This window comes from Sus scrofa, chromosome 12, assembly GCF_054392235.1.
Source record: "Sus scrofa isolate SSC_HxYL_T2T_F1_AM1 chromosome 12, Sscrofa_HxYL_maternal_Yorkshire_Landrace_v2.0, whole genome shotgun sequence".
NCBI classification, from domain to species: Eukaryota; Metazoa; Chordata; class Mammalia; order Artiodactyla; family Suidae; genus Sus; species Sus scrofa.
This window is the reverse complement of record NC_139394.1, coordinates 13,269,683-13,296,549: the sequence shown is the minus strand read 5'-3', so window position 1 is coordinate 13,296,549 and position 26,867 is coordinate 13,269,683. Positions and strand designations below refer to the sequence as shown.

General features: G+C 51.7%; 1 protein-coding gene across 8 annotated transcripts in view; it reads right to left on the bottom strand.

The window, feature by feature from the left end:
* The window catches only part of PRKCA (protein kinase C alpha), a 386,878-nt gene that overhangs the window by 29,639 nt on the left and 330,372 nt on the right, over positions 1-26,867 (bottom strand). For 5 of the 8 annotated variants that reach the window (XM_084984029.1, XM_084984030.1, XM_021066740.2 and 2 more), the window contains 5 exons: positions 24,109-24,246; positions 22,672-22,845; positions 20,269-20,360; positions 18,080-18,142; positions 16,749-16,887 (listed from right to left, as the gene is read on the bottom strand). In XM_084984029.1, coding sequence (XP_084840155.1) covers positions 16,749-16,887; positions 18,080-18,142; positions 20,269-20,360; positions 22,672-22,845; positions 24,109-24,246 — 606 coding nt within the window. Of the gene's footprint in view, positions 1-668; positions 746-1,525; positions 2,341-6,487; positions 6,555-15,346; positions 16,888-18,079; positions 18,143-20,268; positions 20,361-22,671; positions 22,846-24,108; positions 24,247-26,867 lie in introns of those variants that run through there. The other 3 variants (XR_014820939.1, XR_014820938.1, XR_014820940.1) reach the window with 3 other exon arrangements.

The following is a 26,867-nucleotide window of genomic DNA, read 5'->3' as shown; positions in this document are numbered from 1 at the left end:
GTTCCCGGGTCTCGCTGGCCTTCGGAGCCGGCTTTGAACTGAGGACCGGGCTCAGGGACCACGGACTGGAAGGTGAGGCTCCCCTGTGTCTGTGCCCGATGGGATGGAAGCAGGTGTCTCGGGCACTTGGAAGCGGGCAGCCAAGGCCGGGGGATGCCTGAAGTCCCGCAGCCCCAGGCGAGGGGCCGCCCCGGCAACGTGGCTTCCGCTGCAGAGGAACTCACAAAAAGGAGAGGCAGGCTTGGCAGGATGAGCTGGCGGGCCTCCCTGCAGCCCACGCGAGGCTGAACTTCTGGTTCAGAGACGGACCCCCAACAGGGCCGCGGTCAGGCGGCGCCACTGCTATTTGTCATTATGATCATCATCATTAAACTTCCACGAGCCGATGGCTGGGGGGGTGTCGGGATGTTACCAATGGCTGCCTGTCTTGTAAAAGTGAGATATGAATGAGCTTCCTTCCAGCCCGGGCACAGGCCCAGGGACAAAGGGGAGGGGCAGGTTTCTCGCCTCTTATGAGGCCAGAGACCCAGAGCAGCGGGAAGGACATCACTCCAGGGCCACCCACCCCTCTATCCTCTGCCAGGGCTACATGCCCTAAGCCCTCCCAAAGAGGGTGGAGCGTCAGAAGCTTTTCTGGAGAACTCGGGGGCAGCATGGTTAAGATTTTATTTTATTTATTTATTTATTTATTTTTGTCTTTTTGCCTTTTCTTGAGCTGCTCCCGTGGCATATGGAGGTTCCCAGGCTAGGGGTCCAATCGGAGCTGTAGCCACTGGCCTATGCCAGAGCCACAGCAACACGGGATCCGAGCCTCATCTGCAACCTACACCACAGCTCACGGCAACGCCGGATCTTTAACCCACTGAGCAAGGCCAGGGATCGAACCCACCACCTCATGGTTCCTAGTCGGATTTGTTAACCACTGCGCCACAACGGGAACTCCATGGTTAAGATTTTAGATGCTACTGGCAACAGCAACAGTAACTGTCACCAATGTCGCCATCAGGACATTCACCAAGTGCCAGGCTCCTGTGCTCCATTAGTTCATGCAGCCCTCATGAGACCTGGACGGGTATCAAACATGAGGAAACAGAGAGGTTAAGTAGCTTGCCTAAGGCTACACAGCTAGTAAGTGGCAAAGCTGAGATCTGAACCCTGGTCGTCTGGCCTTGGCCTCCACAATCTGGACCGTTTTTCTAAACCGAAGCTCCATCAGCCTTTCACTCAGCGTGGCTCCCTAGACTGCTATGGTGGGAACAGGCCAAAAAAGGACTCAAATGCCTAACTGGGTCGAAACAGCCAAGAAAGATGCCCGCTTCACTCACAAGTCTGGCTCCGAAGGTCTGGTCTTGAAGGACCCCGGGACTCAACGCGTGTGCAAGAAGCCCCGTGCTCCTGCTGTGAAACACATGGCCTGATTGCAGAGATCCCCTTCCTGGCGGCCTTACAAAGTAACACCCGCCTTTAGGCATAAAACACGCCCAAGTCCTCTTACCGGTGGAGGGAAACAAAGACTATTTCTTCCTTTTATCAAAATTAAAAATATTTTAATGGAAAAATTATGGTTGTTTTGAGAAAACATCATAAAATTCCCCAGGCTGGAACCCGGGCAGCATTCTTCATGCACCTGGTGGAAACACCGACAGGTCAGAACCGTGCTGTTGGGCCTGAGAGTCTTCTATTCTGACAGCTGCGGGACCCTGAGGTCACTGCCCGTCTTCTCTGCTCCCTGCTCCGGGCCCACAACCCCAGGGCCGTGCAGATTCTGGAACCCTTTCCACGTTACCCTGAGGCTGCGTATCCACCCCCGGAATCCCCGACTTGCCCCCAGCACAGCAGGCACTCCGTAAGGTTGTGTGGGAGAAACCAGTGGGTCTTGCCCAAGCCCGCCCTGCAGGTACCACCGCCCTCAAGTGCAAAACCACGAGGGCTCATAGGGCTGCTGCGTTGCTAAGGCTGGGTGGGCCGTAGAGAATGATTTAGAAAAGCATTTGCTTTTTGGAAGGAGGCTCAGAGTAGCTAGGAGGCTTGCTGGAAGGTCACTGGGCTGATGAGCTGCAAGGTCCCCAGACTGTGTCCCTTGCCTGCAGCACCAGGCTTGGACCAGAGCAGAACAAACAGGAAGCCCCTTGGTGAGGCGTCCTCCACTCTCAGCCAAGATGCTTTCCAGTCAAACTCCTTTGGAGCAGCACAGCCGAGCCCAGAGCACTAAGAGCTGCCACACGGGAGACAGTGCAGAGAGAAAGCTCCGAACCTGACCGCTGGAGACCAGCTCTGCCACGCGGGAGCTGTGTGACCTCGGGCAAGGTGTTTGGCCTCTCTGAGCTTCCGTTGCCTCAGCTGTGATACTGGAATTCCAGCACCGACCTGGCAAGTATGTGGTCAGAAATGAAATAGCATTCTGTATAGAAAAATGTGTTTACTGCAGGTGAGCTCAACATCTATAATTCCGTTCTACCTAACTCCAGAGGGAGGAACTGGCGCCCAGGCACGGCAGGTTCACAGGAAGACAGAGGAAACATTTGGGTGTGAGAGGGTATGTTAATCCTATGTATTAAACACTGAAATGATGGTTGGCACCTGGAAATTCTCAGTCCATAAGGAACCTTCTATTCATTCTTTCAGCAAATATTATCTGACTATGTGCCAGATGCTGTTCTAGGCGTGGGGTACAGAAATGAAGAGTTTAAAAAAAATCCCTCCCTCATGCAATGGAATTAATTTTTACCAGCACAGCAAAACTTCCAGTTTCTCTTCTCTGCAGTATTAACCACCCCCTCCTTCTCCCTCCCTCCCACCGCTTAGACTAACTGTGCTTTTCTTTGGGCCGGGCACAGGGATTCTGAGTCTAACTGGGGAGACAGACACGAACAAGAATGAATTCACTGCACTGTGACATCTTACACACCAAGGATCTTAGTTCATCACATGAGAAATATCTGCAGTATCTGAAATCTCTGGACAAAGTACACAGGTGTATAGAAAATTGCCATAAAATGAGAATGGAAGGTCTGGAGTCCAAATCACTTATTTCCTACTTAGGTGAGTATTGTGGCTCTAGCTAGGATGGGGGTGAACGGAAAGTGAAGGCTCCAAATGTAATAAAAGTGCTTTAAGAGCTGTTCAGGGGAACCACCCCCTCGGCCTTCCTGCTTGTTCATTTTACGTCCGGAGGATGGAAAGCAAACAGCAGGACAAGGTCAGTGAACCTCCCCCAGAGGTCAGAAGAGGATCAAGTGGTACCAAAATGGTTGGTAATTATTGACACTGGCTTTAAATAGCAATTAACACAAAAGGAAAAAAGGAAAGAAGGAAAGAAAGAGGGAGGGGGAAGGAGGGGAAAGGCAGAGCTCAAACCTTGATGGCTACAGACCATATTCCCAGCCATCGAGGACCTATGTTTGGAAGGGAAAGGACACACAGGCTGGATTTTTTTTAATTAATAAATTGCCTTAAAGAGAAGTTTCAGGTTCACAGCAAAACCGAGCGGCACACACGGAGCTCCCACACACCCTGTCCGTCCCCCGCCCCCCCGCCCCAAGGACACTACGGCCCCTTGGTGCCTTGGCTGCAATGGATGAACCTGCACCGACAGGTCATTACCATCCCGAGTTCAGAGTTTACATGAGCGTTCACCCTTGAAGCTGTACAGGGTATGGGTTTTTAAAAATGTGTTATGCTACGGATCCACCCCTGGACCCTATGTAGGAGTTTCATTGCCCTCAGAATCCTCACTGCTCTGCCTACTTTCCCCTCCCTCCTCCAACCCATGGCCGTTACTCATCCTTTTTATTATTTTCCAAGGTCTGCCTTTTCCGGAGTTTTGATAACTGGACTCAGACTGCGTGCTGTCTTTTCAGACTGGCTTCTTTCCCTTAGTGATGTGCACTGAGTCTCCTCCCTGTCGTGCCATGGTCTGACAGTCTGCCTCTCTTCAGTGCTGAATAATATTCCACCATCTAGCTGAATCACAGTTCATGTGTCCACTCGCTTCCTGCAGGACATCTTGGTGGCTTCCGAGTTTGGGCAGTTATGACTGAAGCTGCTATAAACATCCGTGAGCAGGTTTTGGAGTGGACATAAGTTTTCATTCATTTGGGTAAACACGTCAGAGCACAAGTGCTGGATCGTATGGTAAAGACTATGTTTAGCTTCGGAAGAAACTGCCAAGCTGTCTTGCACGGTGGCAGTACTAATTCTGAAGGAGCCATAAGGAAAATTCTGAATAAAGGCCAGGCTTCTGATCTGGCAGAGAGACGTCTCCCCACCCCCACCCCCGCACCTGGTGTTTCTCTGATGCTGGAATGTGCTCTAGCAAGTCGTGGACTTGGTTTTCGTGACCCTCAGACCATTCATTCATACCAATAAGTTACGCAGGGAGAAGCTTTGTGCCGAAGCTCTCATCTCTTCCTCGGGCTCCTCGCTTTCCAGCTCTCTTGTAACATCTGCTTGTCACAGAGGAAGTCAGGAAGGTGACGGCGAAATGACCAGGGCTGGGCAAACACCATCCCGATCGACCTGCAGCCCAATGCCAACCTACCTTCTTCAACTTCTTGTTACATCAAAAACCATTCAACCCCTCTTTAGATGCCTTCTCGTCTCCCATCCTGATCTTTTCAAGAACCTCCTTCATAAAGAGATACACTAAGAACTTGATACCAGAAGTAACAGGTCAAGTTTCAATCCCACCTAAGCCACACTCTGTTGGGTACCACTCCCATGTACCACAGGGGCCGTCGGGGCCCGGCAAGTTCATGGGCAGCCACACAGCAGGGACGTGGCAGAGCCAGAATTCAACCCTCTCTCGTGGTGCCCACTCTATGTCAGCAGGGAGCTGGGAGGGGCGGGCAGGGACATCAGAGAAGCTGCCTCTGACCTCTGAGACCTTTATCCAGCCTCCTGCCTGTTCCGCTGGGTGGGAGAGATGCTGCCGCTGACAGTGGCTGCGTAAAGTGCATCTGGGTTTAACACCTGCATCTGGGTTTAACACCGCTTCCTTGACCCCGACCCCAGACTCCGTACTGGCCTTGGGGGTGAGGGAGGGGGAAGACCCCGGGGCAAGGAGATCAGAGACGCATGTTACCAACTGAACTAGCGACACTACACACGTTCTCTCCTCCCAACCTGGCGAGCGGACCTTCCCCAGCAGTCTGCTCGGGCTGCCACCACGGGACACCACAGACCGAGCGGCTTAAACAGTGTTTCTCCCAGTTCTGGAGACTTGAAGTTTAAGATCAAGCAGGGTTGGTTTCTCTTCCTGGTTGCAGGTAGCAAGCAGCCTGTCACCCGGCCTTTCCTCTGTGAGGTGTCCTCGGGGTGTCTCGTATGAACACCTGGGCCTATGCGATGGAGCCCCGCCCTACTCCTGAATCGCCTCCCTGAAAGCCCTCTCTGTGTGCTCACGCGGGGATTACCTTCCACTCACACACCGGGAGGAACCGAATCCTGTCTGTAACACCTGCCGACAACCTGGAAGGCCAGGCTCGACAGTAGAATTTGTGGACACCTTAGACTCCACTTGCTGTGTGGAGACCTGGCCCCCCCGACTTCACTTGCCAGCCCCTCTTCATCATCTATGACCCGCCATCTGCAGCCCGGCCCGCCCGCCCCAGCCCCGTACCACTGTCCTCTGCCAATAGCCGTCCACCCACCTCTCCATCAGATACCGGGGTGCCCTCCGGCAAGACAGTGGGTGTCCCTCAGAAAGATGGATTTTTTTTTTTTTTTTGTCTTTTGAGGGCCACATCTGCGGCATATGGAGGTTCCCAGGCTAGGTGTCAAATCCGAGCTGTAGCTGCCAGCCACAGCCACAGCCATGTAGGATCCGAGCCGAGTCTGTGACCCACACCACAGCTCACGGCAACGTCAGATCCTTACCCCACGGAGCAAGGCCAGGGATCGAACCCGCCTCTCCATGGATACTACTAGTTGGGTTCATTACTTCTGAGCCACAATGGGAACTCCGAGATGCAGCATTTATACTGCCTCCGCCAGAATCTGGACTGGCTGAGGGGCTTGCCTTGACCCAGAGAATGTGGTGGAGATGACACAGTGAATCAAGTTGTAGGCACAGCGTAAGGGGCCTCCACTTTTTATCACCTCTCTGTTTTGCTCTCTTGGGAGCCATCACGTTGAGCAGCTCTGGATCAATGACTCAATGATAAGAATCTCCCAGAAAGACAGGCCACAGAGAGGAGAACCTGTGGGGTCCTGGCCTAGAACCACAGCATGGAGCCACGGGGGCCCCTCCAGGGCTCAGCAGAGCTGCAGCAGCGTCAGGCGTCAGGGTGCACCAGTCCCGATGCACCGAATCTCAGCGTGAACCCGGCTGTTACAAGTCCCAGCAACAGAGAATTCAAACCACAGACAAAAACTCATGGAGTGATTCCTCCGACACAGGCCAAGCTTATCCCGGGCAAAATTGAATCCTCAAAGTTGTACTTTTGAAAAAGTTATCCTCAAAATGATTATCCTCATTTTCTCTCTCTTTTTTTTTTTTTTTTTTTTTTTCGCTATTTCTTGGGCCGCTCCCGCGGCACATGGAGGTTCCCAGGCTAGGGGTCGAATCGGAGCTGTAGCCGCCAGCCTACACCACAACCCCAGCAACGCGGGATCCGAGCTGCGTCTGCAACCTACACCACAGCTCACGGCAATGCCGGATCTTTAACCTGCTGAGCAAGGCCAGGGATCGAACCTGCAACCTCATGGTTCCTAGTCGGATTCGTTAACCACTGAGCCACGACGGGAACTCCGATTATCCTCATTTTTGACATCACCCCAAGTTCTTAAAAGAGCAGAACGATAGCCAGAGGTGACTGTCGAATGATAAAGAAAAAGCCACCTGAAACCAAACAGGAAATCTTTCCTTTCAGACCCATTCGGTCTGTGTGGGGCTAAAGTGTAGTGCGGCTGAGTCAAGCCGGAATCAGATGCATTGCTGTCAGTCCTCTGGTCTCTCTTCAAGCGGTTCTCAAACTCAGTCACTGCAGCCCTTGTCACTGGTCTCCACTGGGGTGGCAGGTGGAGGAAATGGGGCCCCATTACCGCTTGGCACACCCTTTGGCGCTCCTTTTTTTTTTTTTTCAACCACACCCCAGGCATATGGAAGTTTCTGGGCTAGGGACTGAATCCAAACCGCGGCTGCAACCTACACTTCTGCTGCGGCAATGCCAGATCCTTAACCCACTGCACCGGCCCCGGGCTCGAACCTGTGCTGCCTCAGAGACAATGCCAGATCCTTAACTGGCTGCACCACAGTGGGAACTTCTGGAGCCCCTCTTAACTCAGGCCTCCTCTACTGAGCAGGGAGCTGTTCAAAATGGTAACTGTACATCTGAACAAAATACCCACTTATGCATAAAGGAACGAGCCAGTAATTAGGAATACATTTTGTGCCTGTAAAACCTTTATCAGCTGGAATAAAAGATTTTCTGGAATTTCACAGTCTAGTGGGTCTTCATGGATGAGTGTGGTAACAGAGCAATAAGTGAAACCCTGAGTGGGGGAAATGGCCACTGACAGCATTAGGGCTGCCGGCCTGCCCTTTGGGGCAGGCGGCCCAGGAACCCTGGCCCAGGCACCTGCAGTCTGTGAGCCTTAGACAGGGCGTCTCTCCTCTCTCTGCTTCCTTTTTCTTGTCCATAAAACAGGGATAATGCCGTTTACTCAAGGACTGTTGTTCCCCTGGGCAGCGGCAAAGGGTTCCTCTTGGGACCACAGCTACAGTGGCAAAGTTGATCAGCCCTGGGTTCACAGCCCAGGTCTGCCCGGAACCTGGGCCATGTGAAAAAGGAACGAATCTCTGTATCTTGCGTTCATTATCAGGAAAACAGGGCCAGTAACACCAATTCTGCAGAACCGACTTAAGGATTAAATAAGCTAAAGCCACTGAAGTGCCCCCGCTGGGTCTTGCAGGCAGCGGGCATCCATAGGGGGGCAGCGGGTATCGATAGAGGGGCAGCTGATCCAGCAGGAGCTGGTCATCTCTGAGGAAGGACTGGGAGGGCAGGCGGGAACGGACTGGAGTTGTCTCATGGACCACAATGTCACAGAAGGTGCCAGATGCTCCAGAGAATAGGGCTAAACTCATTAAACTCTGATGCTATGAAAATTATGAGACAGATAAAAGGCCATGGGCAGACAATAAAATATATGAGCTGATATAACCAACCTAACTCCTAGGAAAGATCTGAAAACAGTTCTATAATTTAAGGATGAACCTCCTCCCCCACCCCCCAGCCCTCCCGAAGGCCCGGCCTTGGCTCTTTAAATATTTCTTGGAGGGAAAGGGGCGGCTTCATTTTCTCTTACAATGCTGGCGTCGCTGGACCGTGACCTTACACAGAGGGAAATTGCCCTTTGATAGAAAGCAAGCTGCCTTTTGGCTTATCATTCTTTCTTTAATCAAGCGCTTTCTCTGTTCCCCCCACCCTGCGTTGGGTTGGCGTGGGGTCTGCGGCTCCGACAGCACTGATGGTGGAGGAGCCACAGCTGGGACTGGCTTCTCTCTCTCTCTCGTTCTACCCCTTTCTTCTCAGTTTGGCAAGTGCTAATTTACTGCCTGACTGCACAGCCGTGTGCACTAAATGAGTTATTTTCTCATTTCACTTTCAGACCCTCTTTGATTCTCTACCCTTCTCTACAACCCTTTCCCCAAAGGCCAGGCGGCCTCTCTGGGGAGGTCAGTATCCTGGCACCTTGGGGCCTCCGGGGTCCTGGGCTGATGTTCCACCCACCTCCCCACACTCGGGCACGCTGCCTTTCTCTGTCCCCTCCATCAGCCACAGGAATCGCCCGTCCAATACCCGCCGGCGGACCTCCTGGCCCCTCGGGGCCCAGCCTTCAGCTCTGTTCTGCTGCTCTGTGCTCTGGCTGCGTCTCCTCTGCCACCAGTCACATCCAGGAAGGCAGCGTGCCGTACCCAGCCATCCCAGATCCATGCTGCCGGCCGGGGCTGCTCCAGACCCTGAGGTGGGGGCTCATCAGTGACCAAGAGACAACGGTTCTGTTGTGTGGAGCATAGCGGGAGGCAGAAATAAGTAAATAAATGAGTACGTGATGTGGTCCATTAGAGGGGGACGTGGCACGGAAGCAGGCCAGGGGCAGGGGGTCAGGAGTGCCCGGTGATGGGGTAGACGCTGGAGCTTTGCGGCTCTAACTAAGGTGGCCAGGAAAGGTAACCTCCCGGAGGTGTCATCTGAGCTAAGCCTTCAGGGGGGTGATGGCCGGGCCCTGGCGATGCCCGAGGGAGGAGCAAATCCTTGGTCTGTGGCAAATGTGGGGAGCGACAAAGCAGCCAGGACAGCTGGTCTAGAGAGACTGGGGAGGGGGAGAGGGAGCCAGACGGCAAAGGGTCTCCAGCCACTGAGAAGACTCGGGCTTCTCCGGGATGCTTCATTCAGAAAGGAGCCCCCTCCCCAGCCCTGAAGGCAGTGCCCTCCCCTCTCCGCCTCATTCTCCCTTCTCTCCCCCTCCATCCCCTCCTGGCATGTAGCGCAGTCATTCACTCACTCATTCTCATGAGGTAAAATAAATGCCGCCCCTTCCTCCTGCCCTCTGGGGAGTGACGGTCTACCTTCCCTCCTTCCCTTCACCATTGAGCCCCCAGAGAGAGGGTTCTGGAAGGTCTGCCAACGCACTCAACTCTGTGCGTCCAGCTTCCACTTCCTTGTTACGAACACTGCCCTTGGAGACGGCTGGGTCCTTGCGGCTGGATGCCCTCTCCAACCCCGCGCCCACCTCCCTGACCTCTGCGCCTGGCCACCTCCAAGGTCACGAACACTTACCATCCTTGCTACCCGGACCTCACAGCTCCCTAGTTCCCTCCCTCTCTGGACATCCCCAGTCTCGCCTCCCTCCCATCCCTAATCCGTGGCCCCTCCCACGTGTGACTCTTGGCCCTCTCCAGAAAAGGTCACAGCTGACGGCCTGTTGGCTGAATCTCACTTGTTTATATGCCTCTTAATAGATACTAGAGCCAGCTTTGAAGAATTAGGCATATTTTACATAAAAATGCAGACTTCGGGATGCTGTCCTGGGCAATATGGGCTGGCATTCCCACCGGGCTGGAAGGAGTGGCCAGGACCCCCTGGGATCAGTCTCCAGTTCTCTGAAGTCATCCAGCCCCTGTCCCTGGATGACAAGTTTGCACATCTGCTTCTGGCCAGCTGGCGGTGGGGTGGCGGGGGTGGCAAGCATGCCCGCAACCTTCTCCCCCTGTGATTTCAGCCATGCTGGAATGCCATCTGTCATTGCCAAGGGGAGTGCGTCTCATCCGCTTCCCTAAGCTCACATCTCCCCTGGGCTGCAGTGGCCCACTTCTAACTGCCTCCAGCCCCAGACCCTCCTCACAGCACGCCCCCCCCAAACATGCTGCCCTGCCAGCCTCCCCTTTCCAACGGAGGCACTGAGTAGGCACTTGGTGAATACCTGGCTGATGTATGAGCGAGAGGGGTCTGAGTGTTGCTGGTTCACCCTGGCTTCTGAGAGACCGGCTCAGTATGAGCAGCTGGAGGAGAGTCCTGACTCAGTGCCTTAGACATGAAAGGGTCTGATCGTGACAGAGCCCTGATTCCAGTTCAGATGCGTGAATGTCCATTTCTCCAAGAAGAGGTGGAAGAGAAAGCGGTCTGGAGCACCCGTGCTTTCCCCTCCTCTACCGCTGACTGCGGCGTGATACATGCAAGGGGTTGATGGGCTCTGTGGCCACAATGTCTGACCGCAGAGTGGGGTCCAGATCCCACGCCGGCCCCTTACCACGTGTGCAACCCCCGCTCACACATAAAACTTGACAGACCACAAGACGTGTTCAGAAGGCCTGGTGCAGCCCGAGCGACATCGCCGCGGTGCTGGTCCACCCCTGCCATGACGGGGCTGCAGGGAAGGGTTCTACACGGCTCGTGTTCAAAAAGCTTGGCTCCCACCGCAGCGGGAGGTCCGCAGGGGTCCGCTGGCCAGAAGCAGCCCCTCCCTGTGGCCTCTCGCTCCCAGGAAAGGCAGGCAGGGCTGCTATTCAGTCTGCTGCTCGGCTGCCGGCAGACACTTGACTTGTGCCTGGACCTTGCTCGCTCCCAGTAACTGACTCTTAGATGGAGGATTAAACCCAGCTACAGCTTGCGCGCGGCCCTCTCAAGGGCTCTTGCTAACCTCGAAGGATTCTCTCTGTGTCAAAGCAGAGAGTCCCCTTAGTGTCAGCTTCAGGGATTAGGTTCTGATTGGAGCCCCTTTCGCGGCGTCCAGCTAGGCTCCAAACTCGTGCGTGAGTGACATGTTCTGCCTTCGCTCATCTCCACCGGTTAATGAGATGCTACAGTATTAATCCATTTCAAGGTTTTTGAACAAATAGCCATAAATATTTAAGCCTCTGCTTTGCCTATTAAGGAAAACGCTGTCTCAGATAACGATTTCGCCTTTGCCTGACAGGAAGATTTACACACAGGATAGGATTATTTCCAACCTCTGAGCAGATTCAGAAACTTTGAACCTGGATGGTTTTTCTCTATCCCACAATTATTCCTCTGGTGACGTGTGCCACATTCCTGGACCCTTATGAAGAAAATGCCAGCAGAAGGCGAAACAACCTAACGTTATCACTGACTGTATTTCCCAAAGGACGGCAGCTTCTTTTCCAATGAAAGTCAACTTGAATCTAAATATAGATTTTGGGTCCTGTTTGTGCCACCTCTTCTAAGCTGTAAGCAGTTCCAGGGCAAGGCCCCAGGGGATCTCCTCTGTACTCCCACGGCGGTGCCATGCCCGGCTCTCTGGATGCCCGCGCTGCCCAGGGTTTGAGCAGTTGAGTGCAGTGGGCAGGGCAAAGGTCTAGAGACAGCCTGGCCCGGCGTCGCAGGTCTGGTTCCGGCCTCTTGAGTGATGTGACCTTCGACCATTACTAACCGCCTCAGGCACCTCATCTGAACTGAACTGCGGGCCTGATGTTAGGTTCCTTTCCGGGTTTGTTATGAGGACTCACAGAGGAAACTACAGAAGGCACCGGGCACACAGTGGACATTCTGTAAGTGGTGGGCACTCGCCCTATTATTGCTTGCCCAGTGGATATAAGGACAGAATGAAGGCTTGCAGAAGATGAAGGTCGTCAGGGCCAGAGCATGTTATCCCGTATGTGCTAAGAGGCTCAACACTGGTTTCCACAAATCCCTCTCTGACAACCCACTCCCAGAATCCCTCTTTCTGACTGTGTGTTCCCAGCATCCTTCTCTCTTATATCATGTTCCTAGGATCCCTCTCTGACAGCATGTCCCCTGCATCCCTTCCTCTGACAGGTGTTCTTGGCGTTCCTCTCTCTGATGGGGCTTTCCACCCATCCCTCTCTGCATGTTTTCAGCATCCCTTCCACCGAAGGTATTCTCAGAATCCCCCTCTCTGACTGTATGTCCCAGCATCCCCCTCTCTGACTGTGTGTTCCCAGCATCCCTCCCTCTGACTGCATGTTCCCAGCATCCCTTCCACTGAAGGTATTCCCAGAATCCCCCTCTCTGATGGATGTTCCCAGCATCCCTCTCTCTGACTGCGTGTTCCCAGCATCCCTCTCTCTGTGTATTCCCAGCATCCCTCCCTCTGACTGCATGTTCCCAGCATCCCTTCCACTGAAGGTATTCCCAGAATCCCCCTCTCTGATGGATGTTCCCAGCATCCCTCCCTCTGACTGCGTGTTCCCAGCATCCCTCTCTCTGACAGATGTTCTTAGCATCCTTCCTTCCAATAACATGTCCTCAGGTTCCTAGCATGACATGGCCAGCCCCATACAGGTGTGATTTTCTAAATGGCAATCAGCTTCTCAGTTCAAAGGGTCTTTTCCAGGCCAACCTAGACTCTGCTGCCCCCCCAAATGATCAGGAACACAGCAGTGGCCTGCCAAGGGCATCTAGGAGAGGCTTCTAGAAGGCTCACAATCCAATGTGGCAAGTGAGCCAAGTGAACAATAAACGACAGCAGGACCAACTTGCCTTGCGACCGACAATCCCCAAGTTACAGACAACCGCCTTATGAGGCAGCCATGATTATGCCCGTTTTAGTGGCGGAGGAAACTGGGGCAAGGGATGTTGAGGTAACCTGGCCAAGTGGTTGAAGCAGTCCTCCAAAACAAAGACTGCACGGGGAGTTCCCGTCGTGGCGCAGCGGAAACAAATCCGACCAGGAACCATGAGGTTGCAGGTTCGATCCCTGGCCTTGCTCAGTGGGTTAAGGATCTGGCGTTGCCATGAGCTGTGGTGTAGGTTGCAGATGCGGCTCGGATCCCCCATTGCTATGGCTCTGGCGTAGGCCGGTGGCTGTAGCTCAGACTAGACCCCTAGCCTTGGAACCTCCATATGCCGGGTGTGGCCCTAAAAAGACAAAAGACAAAAAAAAAAAAGATTGAACTTGCATAAAATGCTCAGAGGGAAAAGCCAATCTCCAAAGGTTACACGCTGTATGAATCTATCATATAATATTCTTGAAATGACAATATTATAGCATGGAAAACAGATGAATGGTCGCCAAGGGTGGGGGAAAGGGGGCAGGAGGGAGGTGGGCGCGGTTATAAAAGGGCAACAGGAGGGGTCACTGTGGTGACAGTACCGAATCTTGACGTGGTGTCGGAGATGTGAACCCACACACGCGGATCAGATTGTCTAGAACTATATAAACATATACATGCAAATGAGTACAAGTTAAAAAAAAAAAGTCCAGAGTTACCAAGATACGTCAGAAGTGTGTTCGGGTGTCCTTGGTGGAGGAAGGTGGGGAGGTTATCAGGTATGATGATTATTTAGCAAGAATGCCATCCTGATGGGCAGGCTGAAGAATCCTCCCCTCCCCCCAAGATACATCCATCCTAATCCCCAGACTCTATACATATGCTACTTTTATTTAGCAAAAGGAATTTCGCAGCTGGGATTAAGTTAAAGATCTTGAGATGGGGAGATGATGCTGTGTTATCTGGGTGGACCCCCTGTAATCACTATGGTCCCTACAGAGGGAGGCTGGAGGGCTGTGATTAGAAAAGGCAGCAAGAGAGATTTTAAGATGCTATGATTCCAGCAGAGAGGACAGAGGAAGGCACCAGGACACCGTGAGCTGAGGATGGCAGGCAACCCCTGCTAGAAAAGGCAGCACAATCTCCCCAGAGCTGCTGGAGGGAGAGCGACCCTGCCCACATTATTATTATTATTATTATTATTATTATTATTATTATTATTATTTTTAATGGCCACCCCTGCAGCATATGAGAGCTCCCTGGCTAGGGGATGAATCGGAGCTGCAGCTGCCAGTCCATGCCACAGCCACAGCAATGCCAGATCCAAACTGCATCTGTGACCTACACCACAGCTCAGGGCAATGCTGGATCCTTAACACATTGAGTGACGCCAGGGATCAAACCACATCCTCACGGATACTAGTTGGGTCCTGAACCCACAGAGCCATGACAGGAATTCCCCTGCCGACAATGTGACATTAACCCTGTAAGACTGAGTTTGAATTTCTGAACTCCAGACCTGTAAGATCATAAATTTACATTGTTTTAATCCACTAAGTTTGTGATTGTCATAGCAGCAATATGAAATTGATACAATGAGAACCCTTGGAAAATAAAGGCAAAAACTTCAATTATTTGGATAACTCCATCTATGTGGAACGCTGTCATCTCTGATGTTGTCTGGTGGCTGAGGTATTGTTGAACATGGGAAACTATTTGTTTGATGAGCAGAGACCTGGTCTTGATAGAGATGAAGTTCAAAGCCATCTTTATTCCTAAAACTGCTGCCATTCCCTGTCACCAAGCTTTTGTAACATCTGGTGGGTGTTACACGGAGCTGGCACAGCTCCTAATCACAGCCTGTTTAATACGTGTCAGCCAGGAGAAGGCTTCAGAATAAATCCTGCATCAGGAGCTTCTATTTTTTTTTATTGTGCCATCTCTCTATCCTTCGTATTCGAAAAATACTTAAGCTCATGTTATGCCTGGAGATGATGTGAATTCTTCTCAGGGGAAACCCCAGCAAGTCAGGCATCAAGATAAGTGCCAGCTCTGGCCACGTAACTCAGAATGCAAGCTTCTACGTAAAGGCTCTAAGCCTCTGTCAGGGAATACAACGAGCAAAAAAAGCCCTTAACAAAGGAATAAAAATTAGCTTCCGAATTCCCGTTGTGGCTCAGCGGGTCAAGAACCTGACTAGTATCCATGAGGATGCAGGTGTGATCCCGGGCCTTGCTCGGTGGGTTAAGGATCCAGCGTTGCCGAGAGCTGTGGTGTAGGTCGCAGACAGCTTGGACCCCGAGTTGCTGCTGCTGTGGCATAGGCCGGCAGCTGCAGCTCTGATTTGACCCCTAGCCTGGGAACTTCCACATGCTGCAGGTGCGGCCCTAAAAAGAAAAGAAAACAAACAAAAAATTGGCTTCCCTTTTGGACTAATAGCTATGACTGAGGGTTTACTGGGTTCAAAACACAGTACCGGCCACTTGAGTCTTCACAGCAACTCTATGAGGAGGATGGTATTATCCCTGACTTGGTGTAGAAATGGAGGTTCAGAGAGGTTAAGTAACTTGCCTGAATTCCCACAGCCTGCGAATAATAGAGTCAGGGTTGGAGCTCACACTGGTCTGATTTCCAGGCCCACTTCTTTCTGACCATGGCTACTGCCTCAGAGATGAACACATGAGGCAGGGTGTTGCATACATACCAGGAAGCCGTCAACAGTTGAGAGGCGAGCCCTCCAAGGAGCTGAAGGTTGGCCCAGCTTGGAATCCATCACCCTCCTTCAAGCTGGAGCTCAGGGGGGACAGGGCTGCGCCAGCCACAGGGCTGTGCATCGACAGAAAGTTGGCTGCCCAGTGACCTGGTGCTATAACCCACCCAATCACTGGCACGTAGGAAGCGACGTCAAGTGGGAAAAACCTGCCTGGTGTGTCTGTAATGGAGACAAAGCGGCACGGCCGCCGCGGTAAGCACGCAAATCTTAGAGCCGCTCTGCTCAGAACCACCACGCCAGTGTGCTCTTCCCAACGCAGACGCCGTGCTCAGCTCAGGTGTGCCGTTTGCAGCACTAACCGCGGATTTTCAGATACAGAAAACAAACTTGGTTACCAAAGGGGAAGGTGGGGAGGGATATATAAGGAGCTTGGGATTCAGGGAAACCAGATAGAAAACAGAAAAACAGCTGGGACCTACTGCACAGCACGGGGACCTATGCTCAATAACTTGTAATAACCCATAACGGAAAAGCATCTGAAATAGAATACGTCTGTGATATAGAAGTGAGCTATTCAGTACATATGTGGATGAATATAACTGAATCACTTGGTTGTACACCTGAAACAAACACACTGCTAATCTACTCTACGTCCATAAGAAAGCAAACAACAAAATACCAACACAAAAACAAGCATCACTCTGATTCCGCTACAAAGCCATCCCTGGAACCCCGTTCTGAGCCCGGTTTTCCATGCGCAGCCCTCTCACAAGCAAGACCCTTCTTTCTCTGCCCCACCGTGGTTCTGACGTTGGTCTGCCCATGACCACGAAAGGCACACACGCTACCATGCAACCCTCTCACGGGTTCATGTAACGAGACCCGAAGGCTGGTGAGACAAGCCCCGCGCCAACTCTGCAGTGAGCTCTCGCCCTTCCTTTTCCCACATGGCCCCCCACGGGGACTCTGTGACTCATGGCTGACTCCACCCCCCATCAGGGGCTGTGCTGCCGGTGGAAAGCACCGGTCTGCAAGGCAGAAGGGCCGTCAGGGTCCTACCTCCGGGGCGATGTAATCTGGGGTCCCGCAGAAGGTCCTGGTCGTGACCCCATCCATCATGTGCTCCTTACACATCCCAAAATCGGCAATCTTGATGTGGCCCTCCGAATCCAGCATGACGTTATCCAACTTCAGGTCCCTGCGAGGAAGCAGGTGGCATCAGTGTCCTTCCCACTACACCAGGCGGTTCGCTCAGCAGCGAGTGACACAGAAGCCTCCTTGGGTGGCTGCTGTCTCTGTGGCACGTTAACCACAAGTCCCAGGACAGATGGGCCTGGGAATTATGATGTATTGATTTTTCAATCTCTGGGGCCTAAGGTAGTGCTGAGGATACAGGAGGCACTTAATAAATGCAGACTGAATGAATGACTAAATGACTGACCTAGTGATTCCCAGTCATGGCTGTGTAGGTAAGTCACCAGGGACTCCAGTTGAGTGGGTCTGAGGACACGGCAGTCATTTGGCTCATTAGAATCCCACGCAGAGGGTGAGACATGCAACCAGGTTTGCAAAATCTCGGGCTCAGAACCACCTCACTGGGGCACACGTGTCCCCTCGGTTCTGCCTGGTGCCAAGCGTCCTTTTTTACCCTTCTGTTAATACTGGAAGATGTAATCCCTTCACTGGCACCAGCCTTTCATGGCAACTAACAGCTGACAACTGGAGGAGGTGTTTTGTTGGGGGGGGGGGTGTTTGTTTGTTTTTGTCTGTAGGACCACACCCATGGCACATGGAAGTTCTTAGGCTAGGGGTCCAATTGGGGCTACAGCTGCCGGCCTACATCGCAGCCACAGCCACACCGGATCCAAGCTGCGCCTGCAACCTACACCACAGCTCACAGCAATGCCAGATCCTTAACCCACTGAGTGTGTCCAGGGATCAAACCTGCGTCCTCATGGATCCTAGTGAGGTTCATAACCCGCTAAGCCATGACAGCAACTCCCGACAACTGGAGGAGTTTGATTCAACACTTTCCCTCCTGTCTCTCCCCAGCTCTCCGTGTCCTCTGCTGAACATCTCCAGCAGAAACACAGTGTGCAGGGGCCCCTGGCCTCCATGCCCTGTAAACAGCAGAGGAAGGAGCTTGCAGGGGAGAGAGAGGCACGCTTTCTCTTGGAGCGCAGGAATGAGAGAGAAAATCTTCTGAGGTCCAGAAATCGGAAGGGGGTTCGGATCTGCCTGGAGGCTGCGGAGGATGTCGGGTGCCAGAGGGTCTCGGGGACCCCAGGGGTTGCCTGCTCTGTGGTTTAATTTCCATCACAGACTCACATGCCCACAGAGGTCCAGCCCAACCTCCACAGTGCTGCCCGCTGCAGCGCTGCAATACCCACCTATAAATGATTCCTCTTTTATGAAGGAAGAACAGCCCGATGGAAATTTCTGCTGCATAGAATCTGCAAGAGAAAATGCTTGTCAGGTTTCTGGCTTGCTTTCTTTGGAGCCCTGGATACTGCTTACCCTCAGGATGAGGCATAGCGTCGGTAAAAGAACAGAAAGCCCAGGATTATTAGAGAGCAGCCCTGCCTCACACGTATCCTCCCATCCTCAGCTGTTTTATGATTCCAACTTCCCCAAGGACCGAAACAGCTAATAAAGACCAATGACACAGGTTTATCACCTGGCCAAAAACAAGCGCTTCTTATCTGGGGCAGGTGGACAGGTAATTTACTGCTCAAAATAAATTTCAAATACAATCTTTAGGAGGGGCTATCTGCTAGGCTACTCTAGGCAGGACTATGGCAGATGGGCGCAGACTTCCATTTTCCTATTCACGGGCAGAATACATTAGTGTTTGAAAATACACGTATGCCTTGGAAGACAGGAGGGTGTGAGATGAACTCCAGAGCGGGTTTCCTCACCCCCCCACCCCCACCCCCCGCCCCAAGTGCTGGGAGACACGGGCTACACACCTGCGTGCATCCTTTTAAATAATTCATAATAAAAAGGGGTTATTACTATTGCTTCAAAATTGTCCATGGGTCAATATTTGAAACTCTGAATAAATGCTGAGGGATGTTTTCAAATTTGCATAGTGTTTAGGAGGTCCTGAAGTCCGAGAAGCCACAAGACGCTGCCCACGCAAGCCCCACCGGGGAGGCTTCACACAAACACGTTTCCATGAGCAGAGAAACAGCCCTCATGAGAAGAACCAAACCCTTAACTGGGGCGGGATGTCCCCTCTGAGGGCTGACAGGAGAGGGAGGGGATGGAAGAGGGAGAAGAGAAGAGGTTATAGGCGACTTTCACATGGTTTATATTTTTTAAAATTAAAAAAAAAAACCTTTCTAGCAACACAAACACAATGAAATGGCACAGAGACGCCTGTATGTTAGTTCACGCTGGAAGGTGGCTATTCTGCTCTTTGCTCTTTACAGCTCCGTGCGGTCGAGCTTTATTTTATAAGCCATGCCTTTTAATGCTTATCGCCAGCCACATAAGAGAGGGGATAAGGGCAGGCATTTCTGAAAACTGAAAAGTAAAGATTGAAGTAAAACAGAAACCACTCCCCGTTCACATCTTCAAGGCTCACCATCCAAGAATTTCCTACTCTGCCTGCAGTGAGTGAGTCTTCGCTAGGCCAGACCATCCCACCTGGGCCAAAAGCGCTTCAGATTTATCTTTCAGACGGAACATCAGCCAGAATCCGATGAACATTTGCTAACTTCATTAATCAGGGTACACGCCCACTATGCACCCTCGCGGAGGGAAGGAGAATAGCTGTTTGTTTAGGTTTGAGTTTCCTGTGACTTCCTGGCCCCTTGAAAATGGGATGATTCTTAAGGTATCCAAGTCTCTCCTCTAGATGGATGATTCTGTCTTTCTCTGGAGCCCACACCTTTCTCCTGTGCTGCTGACTCCTGCGTCGCAGCATCCGAAGTACATCCCTTTGAAACCTTCCCAACTGAGTTCATGATCCTCTCCCAAACCACCCCCTGCACACCTACAATGCGGCATCGCCTGAAGAGGATTCTCGCTCCTCGTCCCATCAACAAGGTCTGGTTTTCTTCCTCCAGAATGTTTCTCCAAGATGCTCACTATGTTTTGGATCCAAGATCAAGCCTTGATCACGACTCCAGTCTTTCTCCTCTATGCAGATTTTCATCAATTTCCTTGGACCAGCCCCTACCCTCCCTCCTATCTTTCCCGTCTCCTCGTGGCCAGAGGGCTTTGTGAAAACTTAACCTGGAGCTGTCAAGCCCCACGGAAGCCTTCCAGCCTCCCCTGTTCCTCAGCTGGGCTCTCCACTGGGCTCGTCACCCAGAGCCCCTTTATTTGTTCACAAAATGAGCGAATGACCTCATTAAGGCAGGTGGCAGCCTGACAAGGGGATACACACACCCGCATCTCCAGGTGACCGGAAGTAGAATGAGCCTCTCCTTAGGAAACATTTAGGTGGACCCTGCCAATCAGTCTGCCCCTCCTCCTGGGCAGAGCCCCACTTCCAAAATTCCCCCCCAGCAGAATTTCTCGGTTGGGAGTACTGCATTGTCTAAAATAAGAGACTTAAAAAACTACTCACACGGCTTGCGGTTCCTTAAATTTTCCTACTTGCTGAATGTGGTACATGAGGTCCCCTCCATTGACATATTCCATGACGAAGTACAGCCGGTCCTGAGAACCAAGGTTTGAGAGGTGAGCAGGGTTCCTCCAGCAGCCGAGTGAGAGGCCTCCATTGTCTATAGACTGTTTTGCTTTCTCATTAGTAAAACATGGGATGCACTGGCAGGTCTGTTCAGTGGAGCCCTTCACACTTTTTTCTCCCCAAATAAAGAATAAGTAATAAGCCCTATTACATGAGGGCCTGGGGGAGTGTAAAGTCATTACCTAACTCTGGAACAATGGCTCTCTGTCAATGGGTCGGCCCCTCTGGTTACGCAGGTTCCCTATTATAGTCGTGGCCCCAAATACGTCCTCCCGTCTCTCCCACAAACAGAATACATTCCTACGGTAGCGACGGTGTGAAGAATCCACATGGGTCAATTACTTAATTGTAACCATTGTTTCTGGTCTGCAATGTCTAAGACGCACGCCATAGCAATGTATAGTAATGTATCTACCTGGATGCTTCTGAGAACAAATCTCATGGGCTTGGTTGGGTTTTTTAGGGCTTTCATCACAGATGCTCAGTGATATTTACTGTGGAGCATGGGACTATACATGGAGAGGCTAATCACATGTTCTCTGCATCCATATTATGCCCAAATATTATTTTGGATTTTCTCTATCACTGCTATGCTAAGTGTTGGCCCCGCGAAGAACACACATCATAGACCTGAATAAATCTGCATATTTATGAGAACATTATGCTGGGACAGATGGGGAGACTGAGGGGTTTTAACGGGGAAATAACTAACAGCACAGCACAACAAGGTAAAAGCTGCCCTCTGCTCTCTTCTAGAAAACATCACCATTTTGCAGAGATTATTAAACATTAAAATAGTGTACAGGGAGGAAAAGAAACTGATGGAGCTGGTGCTAACAGCCAAGAAATGGCTCTGGGAGCTTCAATCCCTTGCTTTCCTGTTATGAACTTTAATTTCAATTTTATTTCTCCGCTTTGTAGCTTTCCAGTGTAACCAGGGTTACAGGGTCTAGGCTGGGATTTTTGTTTTTTTCTCTTTTTTTGCATACCATTCTCATCTCCTTGGCGCGACTTAGCTGCTGCTAGGAGGGGAGTCTGCCAGCTGCCGGCATGAGGCTGACACGCAGTGGCCGGCGCCGGTTCTGCAGGCCCACTGCCAGCGCGGAGCCTCGGTGTGTGGCGGCAATGCCATTTGAAGAGTCTAAAATCCTTAAAGCATTGAGGGGCGCCTCCCAAGATTTTTAAAGGGAGGCATAAAATAGAAAGTCAGTTTCTGGCCAATGGGAAATTGAAAGTAGTGATAATTGTAACAGCAACCGTTCTAGCTGCTGAATATTGAGTCACGTCTTCGAAAGGACGGCCACTGAGGTGCGGAAAGCCGGTCCCTGGGACTGCTTCACTGCGGGGCCATCCAAATGTTTATATTTTTTGTAAGTTACTTGCAATTGGCTGATTAGTGCTTTGGAAATTTTTTGGTCCTCTATTTAGTTAAATTACATGACAGGGCTCAGTAGACTTTTTCTGTAAAGGGCAGGCAGTCAATATCTTAGGCTTTGTGTGTGTCTTGCAACTATGCAGCTCTGCTTTTGTAGCACGAAAGCAGTAGATGCCAGGTCAGTAAGGTGCAGGGCAGCATCCCAAGAAAACTACTTATGGACCCTGAAGTCAGAACTTCACCTAATTTTCACATGTCACCAAACAGTATTCTTTTATTTTTTTCCTCACCTTTCTTAGAGCTCCCAGGACCATAGACAACAGGCCAGATTGCCACCCTCTGCTGTGTGCATTTCACAAGTCTCCTAATGATCCAGCACAAGGCTCTGGTGGCTGGAACAGTGGTCTTAAAAAGCCAGGGCTGTGAGGGAGTTCCCTAGTGGCTCAGTGGGTTTTAAGGACCTGGCAACGTCACTGCAGCAGCTCGGGTCGCTGCTGTGGTGAGGGTTGGATCCCTGGCTGGGGAACTTCCATATGCCATGGTGTGGCTAAAAAAAAAGAATGAAAAAAAAAAAACAAAAAAAAACCACAGGGCTGTGAATTATTATTTTGTATCTCTAAGTCTTAAATGCATTGCCTGGTATGAAGAAAATGTTTGACGGACGCATTCGCTGAATGAAAAGGAATTAATGCCAAGTCTCCAGGTAGGGCACGAGGCCGAGGAGTGGTTCCTGGTCACCCCTGCTCGGCAGGGAAGAATCTGGGGCTGAGTGGCTCCCAGTTATGTCTTTTTCCAGTCTTCTCCCCAGGGAGAAGATTGACTCTGACCCCGAAGATACTTTGGTTTGGGGGCAGCTCTCGAGGGCCCGCCACGTGCTGCACCACCAACAGAGCCCGGGTCCTTACCACCGTCTGGAAGCAGGAGTGTAGCTGCGTCAGGAACGGAGGCTTATCCAGCAGGGCCAGTACGCGCTTCTCCACCATGGTGCACTCCACGTCGTCGTCTTGAATCACCACGTCCTTCTTCAGGATTTTGATGGCATACAGTTCTTCCGTTCCCTTCCTGTCGGCGAGCATCACCTGAGAGCAGAGGAAGAGCAACCTCAAAACTTCCAGGCATACGGCTGGCGGGGGTGGGGGGTGTGTACGGAGGAAGGGGAGAAACACGTCTAGCGATAGTTCAGACTGTTCATGCGCATTTTCAAATATGTGATATGAGAATATAGACAAGTTTTGCATTATTGCCCATCGTTGCAAATTCCTCCAGCTAAGTCTTAAACAGTCAAGATTTATACCCTGTGTAGTCTACTGCCACTTGGTGGCGCTATTGTGGCTGATAGAAGGAACACTCTGGACATTATCCGTTATCCGGATTCGTCTTCCATTATGTACATCGCTCAGGAGCATCCTCAGAGCACAAATATGACTGACCTTTATAGGCTTCTCACAAGTCAGAAACCAAATTTAAACAAAAAAAAGGGGGGGGGCAGGATTAAAATCAAAATCAGTTCCTAGACCCATCACGAGATTTGGGACCAGAGAAGCACATGCGGCTGTGCAGGCTGACTGCTGAGGAAACCCAGTTCGGTATCACTCACGTATTACATCTGCTTACTGTACGTCAGCACTGAATTTTTATTTTTTTAATTTTTCTTTTTTTTTTTTTTTTTGTTGTTGTTGTTGTTGTTATTGCTATTTCTTGGGCCACTCTTGCGGCATATGGAGGTTCCTAGGCTAGGGGTCGAATCAGAGCTGTAGCCACCAGCCTACGCCAGAGCCACAGCAACTCGGGATCCGAGCCGAGTCTGCAACCTACACCACAGCTCACGGCAATGCCAGATCCTTTAACCCACTGAGTAAGGCCAGGGATCGAACCCGCAACCTCATGGTTCCTAGTCGGATTCGTTAACCACTGCGCCACGACGGGAACTCCCTTAATTTTTTTCTTATTTTTGGCTGCACCCTTGGCATGTGGAAGTTTCCAGGCCAGGGATTGAATCTGTGCCACAGCTTTGACCCAAGCCCCTGCAGTGACAACATTGGATCCTTAACGCACAGAGCCACAAGAAAACACCTAATGCTTAATTTTGACTAGTGGAAATTATTCAACCAACATTTTGGGGCACCCACTCTGTTCTGAACCCCGAAATGGTGACATGCGGTGAGCCTCCACTACTTTTTGGGCACGGTTGGTTTTTGATGAGCGAGAAGCAGGAAACACTGAGGCATGTGTAAAAAGCACAGGGAAACTAAAGGGCCGCTCTGGGATCCTCAGGGATGGCAGGGCTGATGCCAACATTCTCTGCAAAATCCCGGCCGCGTCGCAGACGAGGGTCCCCGTACCTTCCCGAAACTGCCCTTCCCCAGCACCATGAGGAAATTGAAGTCGGTGAGCTTCACTCGGTCAAGGTTGTTGGAAGGCTGTCTCCTGTCTTCAGAAGGACTGATCACTTTGTTACCGGCAGGGCCCAGCTTGGCTTTCTAAACAACAAGCACACAGATGAAAACCATCAATCATCTCTCCCCAGGGAAAAAAGGGACAGAGAACTTTTCGGCTAAGCTTGATGCCACGTGGCCCGTGGGATGGGGTGAGAAGAGGAGGCTGAGGGTGATGAAGTATCTATTCCTGCCTCGGTGCCTATACTCATCCTAAGGGCAGCATTTGCAAAGGAGCAAACAGCTGCCCTCACCATCACAAGACGACTCTGTTATATTTAACCTGAGAGTCAGGTCACGGGACTCTGCCCAGGGCAGGCTGGTGCTCACTCTGGGATGTAAAAGTTATGGGAAAGTGAGGCTTTGTAACAGGTAATGTAATAAAGGAAATAAAACGTGTACAGATGCTTTTCCTATGTGTATGTTTTCCAATTTAAGAGTCATCTACATAAAGGAAACTTGTACCCAGGCAAAAAGGAAGTGGAGCATCCTCTGGAGAGAAACTGCTTAAGTGGCAGACTGTGGGGATGTTTTGCTGCTATTTTTTTTCTTTGCCTTTTTTTTTTTTTTTTTTTTTTTTGCTTTTTAGGGCCACACCTGTGGCATATGGAGGTTTGCAGGCTAGGGGTCTAATCAGAGCTGTAGCTGCCGGCCTACACCACAGCCACAGCAACAAGGGATCCGAGCCTTGTCTGCGACCTACACCACAGCTCACGGCAATGCCAGATCCTTAACCCGCTGAGCAAGGCCAGGGATAGAACCTGCATCCTCACGGATCCTAGTCAGATTCATTTCCGCTGAGCCACAACAGGAACTCTGTTTTATTGCTACTTTAAAAGGTACAGTAAGAAGAACAGAGGAATTTTTTTTTTTTTTAAACCAAGAGCTGAACTGACGAAAAATGGTGACATGTAAGAGCATCTGGTTTTACACAAAACCCATAGTGCTTTTTGAGCCTGAAGAATACTGGCTCGGGACCTGTGAGTTACCCAAAGGAGATTTTATCAACTAGACTCATGCAGTGTAAAGATCACCCCTCGATATTTATTCTCATGGGGTTAACGTCTCATGTCACAGGTGAAAGGTAAGAGGCTCAGTGGAAAGGCAACGGGATCACGTGGGGACGTCTCAGACGGCAGAGGAGCCGGTAGTGAAACCGAGTGGGGGGCCATCTCCCCACAGACCCCGGACGTTGACCTCCACCTGCCAGGGAGGGAGCCGGCTGCTGGTCAGAGGCTGGAAGGGTCAGCCCCGAGCCCAGCGGCACAGACTCTTGCTCTGGACATGTTCTCTTTTTATTTTTTTAATTTTGGCTGTGCCCCCAGCAGGCAGAAATTCCCAGGCCAGGGATGGAACCCACACCACGGCAGTAACCAGAGCCACAGCAGTGACAACTCCAGAACCTTAACCCACAGAGGCACCAGGGAACCCCCAGGTGGACATCTGGACTTGAGCGACAGCACGTGTGCAAAGTGGCAGGAAAGACCTGGAAATACTGACGCTCCATCGAGACAAAGCCTGAATGAAACATCAGCTGGCCTCCCCGCTGATGGAGGAGGCGAGGGAGGAACGTTCAGACCCACGGAGAGAAAGAGCCAGGATGGACCCACGAGGGCCACATCAACCCCCCTCGACTATGTACCAGCCACGCTTCCAAACACCTGCCCCAGGAATGATTCCAACTCGATAAACTTTCCGGCTTGTGTCTAAATTTAAATAAAGACTCAGGAAGTTCACATTTAAGATGAGAATACTGACTCTGCCACTCTGTTTTTCCAATGCACGAGGCACAGAGACCCTAACTGTAGCAGGAACGTCCCTATGACTCTGAAAAGATCCAAAGGCAAAGAACTCCTTGCGCAAAGGCCCCGGGAGCTGCTGAAGGGTTTGCACCTGGTGAAGTACAGCCGGTGCCGAGCGCGGTGGCCCTGCACGGATGTGACAGCGTGCACCGTCACCGTCACTGTGCTTCTTCCTCTGACACTTGGGCTCCGCAGCCTGGTGGGGAACGTGGGCCAATGGAGCGACAGCCTCCCGACTAGAGGCGGGGGCTTTTCACATACTGGCACCTACTGCCCCCGCCGGGCCCTGACCCAGCAGAGCTCCTGAGCTTTGGCCATGACCTTCACGTGGGTCTAGAGACAGGGTACTCCCTGCAGTCAGGCATTGGAGTACTTCTGAACCCAACTGCAGGGTGACCTTAGATTCTGCTCTGAAGTCAATCCCTGAGGTTTGGAAAGAACCAACAGTCCACAAGAGGGACCCCAGCCCCCGGGCCACATTTACCGTCAGAAGGCTGGCTTCCCAGCCACCTGGCCCTCAGTGTGAGAAGGGATCTCCCCCACTTCCCCGCATCCCAAGGCCCCAGCAGCCTGGTGGGATGGGGTGGGGGGTGTCTTCAGGCAGCCGTCCTGCCCTGCCCACCAGGGTGGAACTTCCTCTGGCTTCCCCTGCAGGACACGCTTCCTCAGCCACCCCACGCACCCCCATCCCTGCAGGCCTTGCTGCCAGTGCCAATGATGAGTTTTCAAAAGTGGCTCTCCCTGCAGCAGAAAGGCCCGTGAGACCAAAATCTCAGTGGTCTGGGCCTGTCAACCTGGGGCAGGAGGAGACCCCACTGGACCCTGGAAAGCTGTGTCACTGGCAGCAGAAAGGCAGAAGACCCC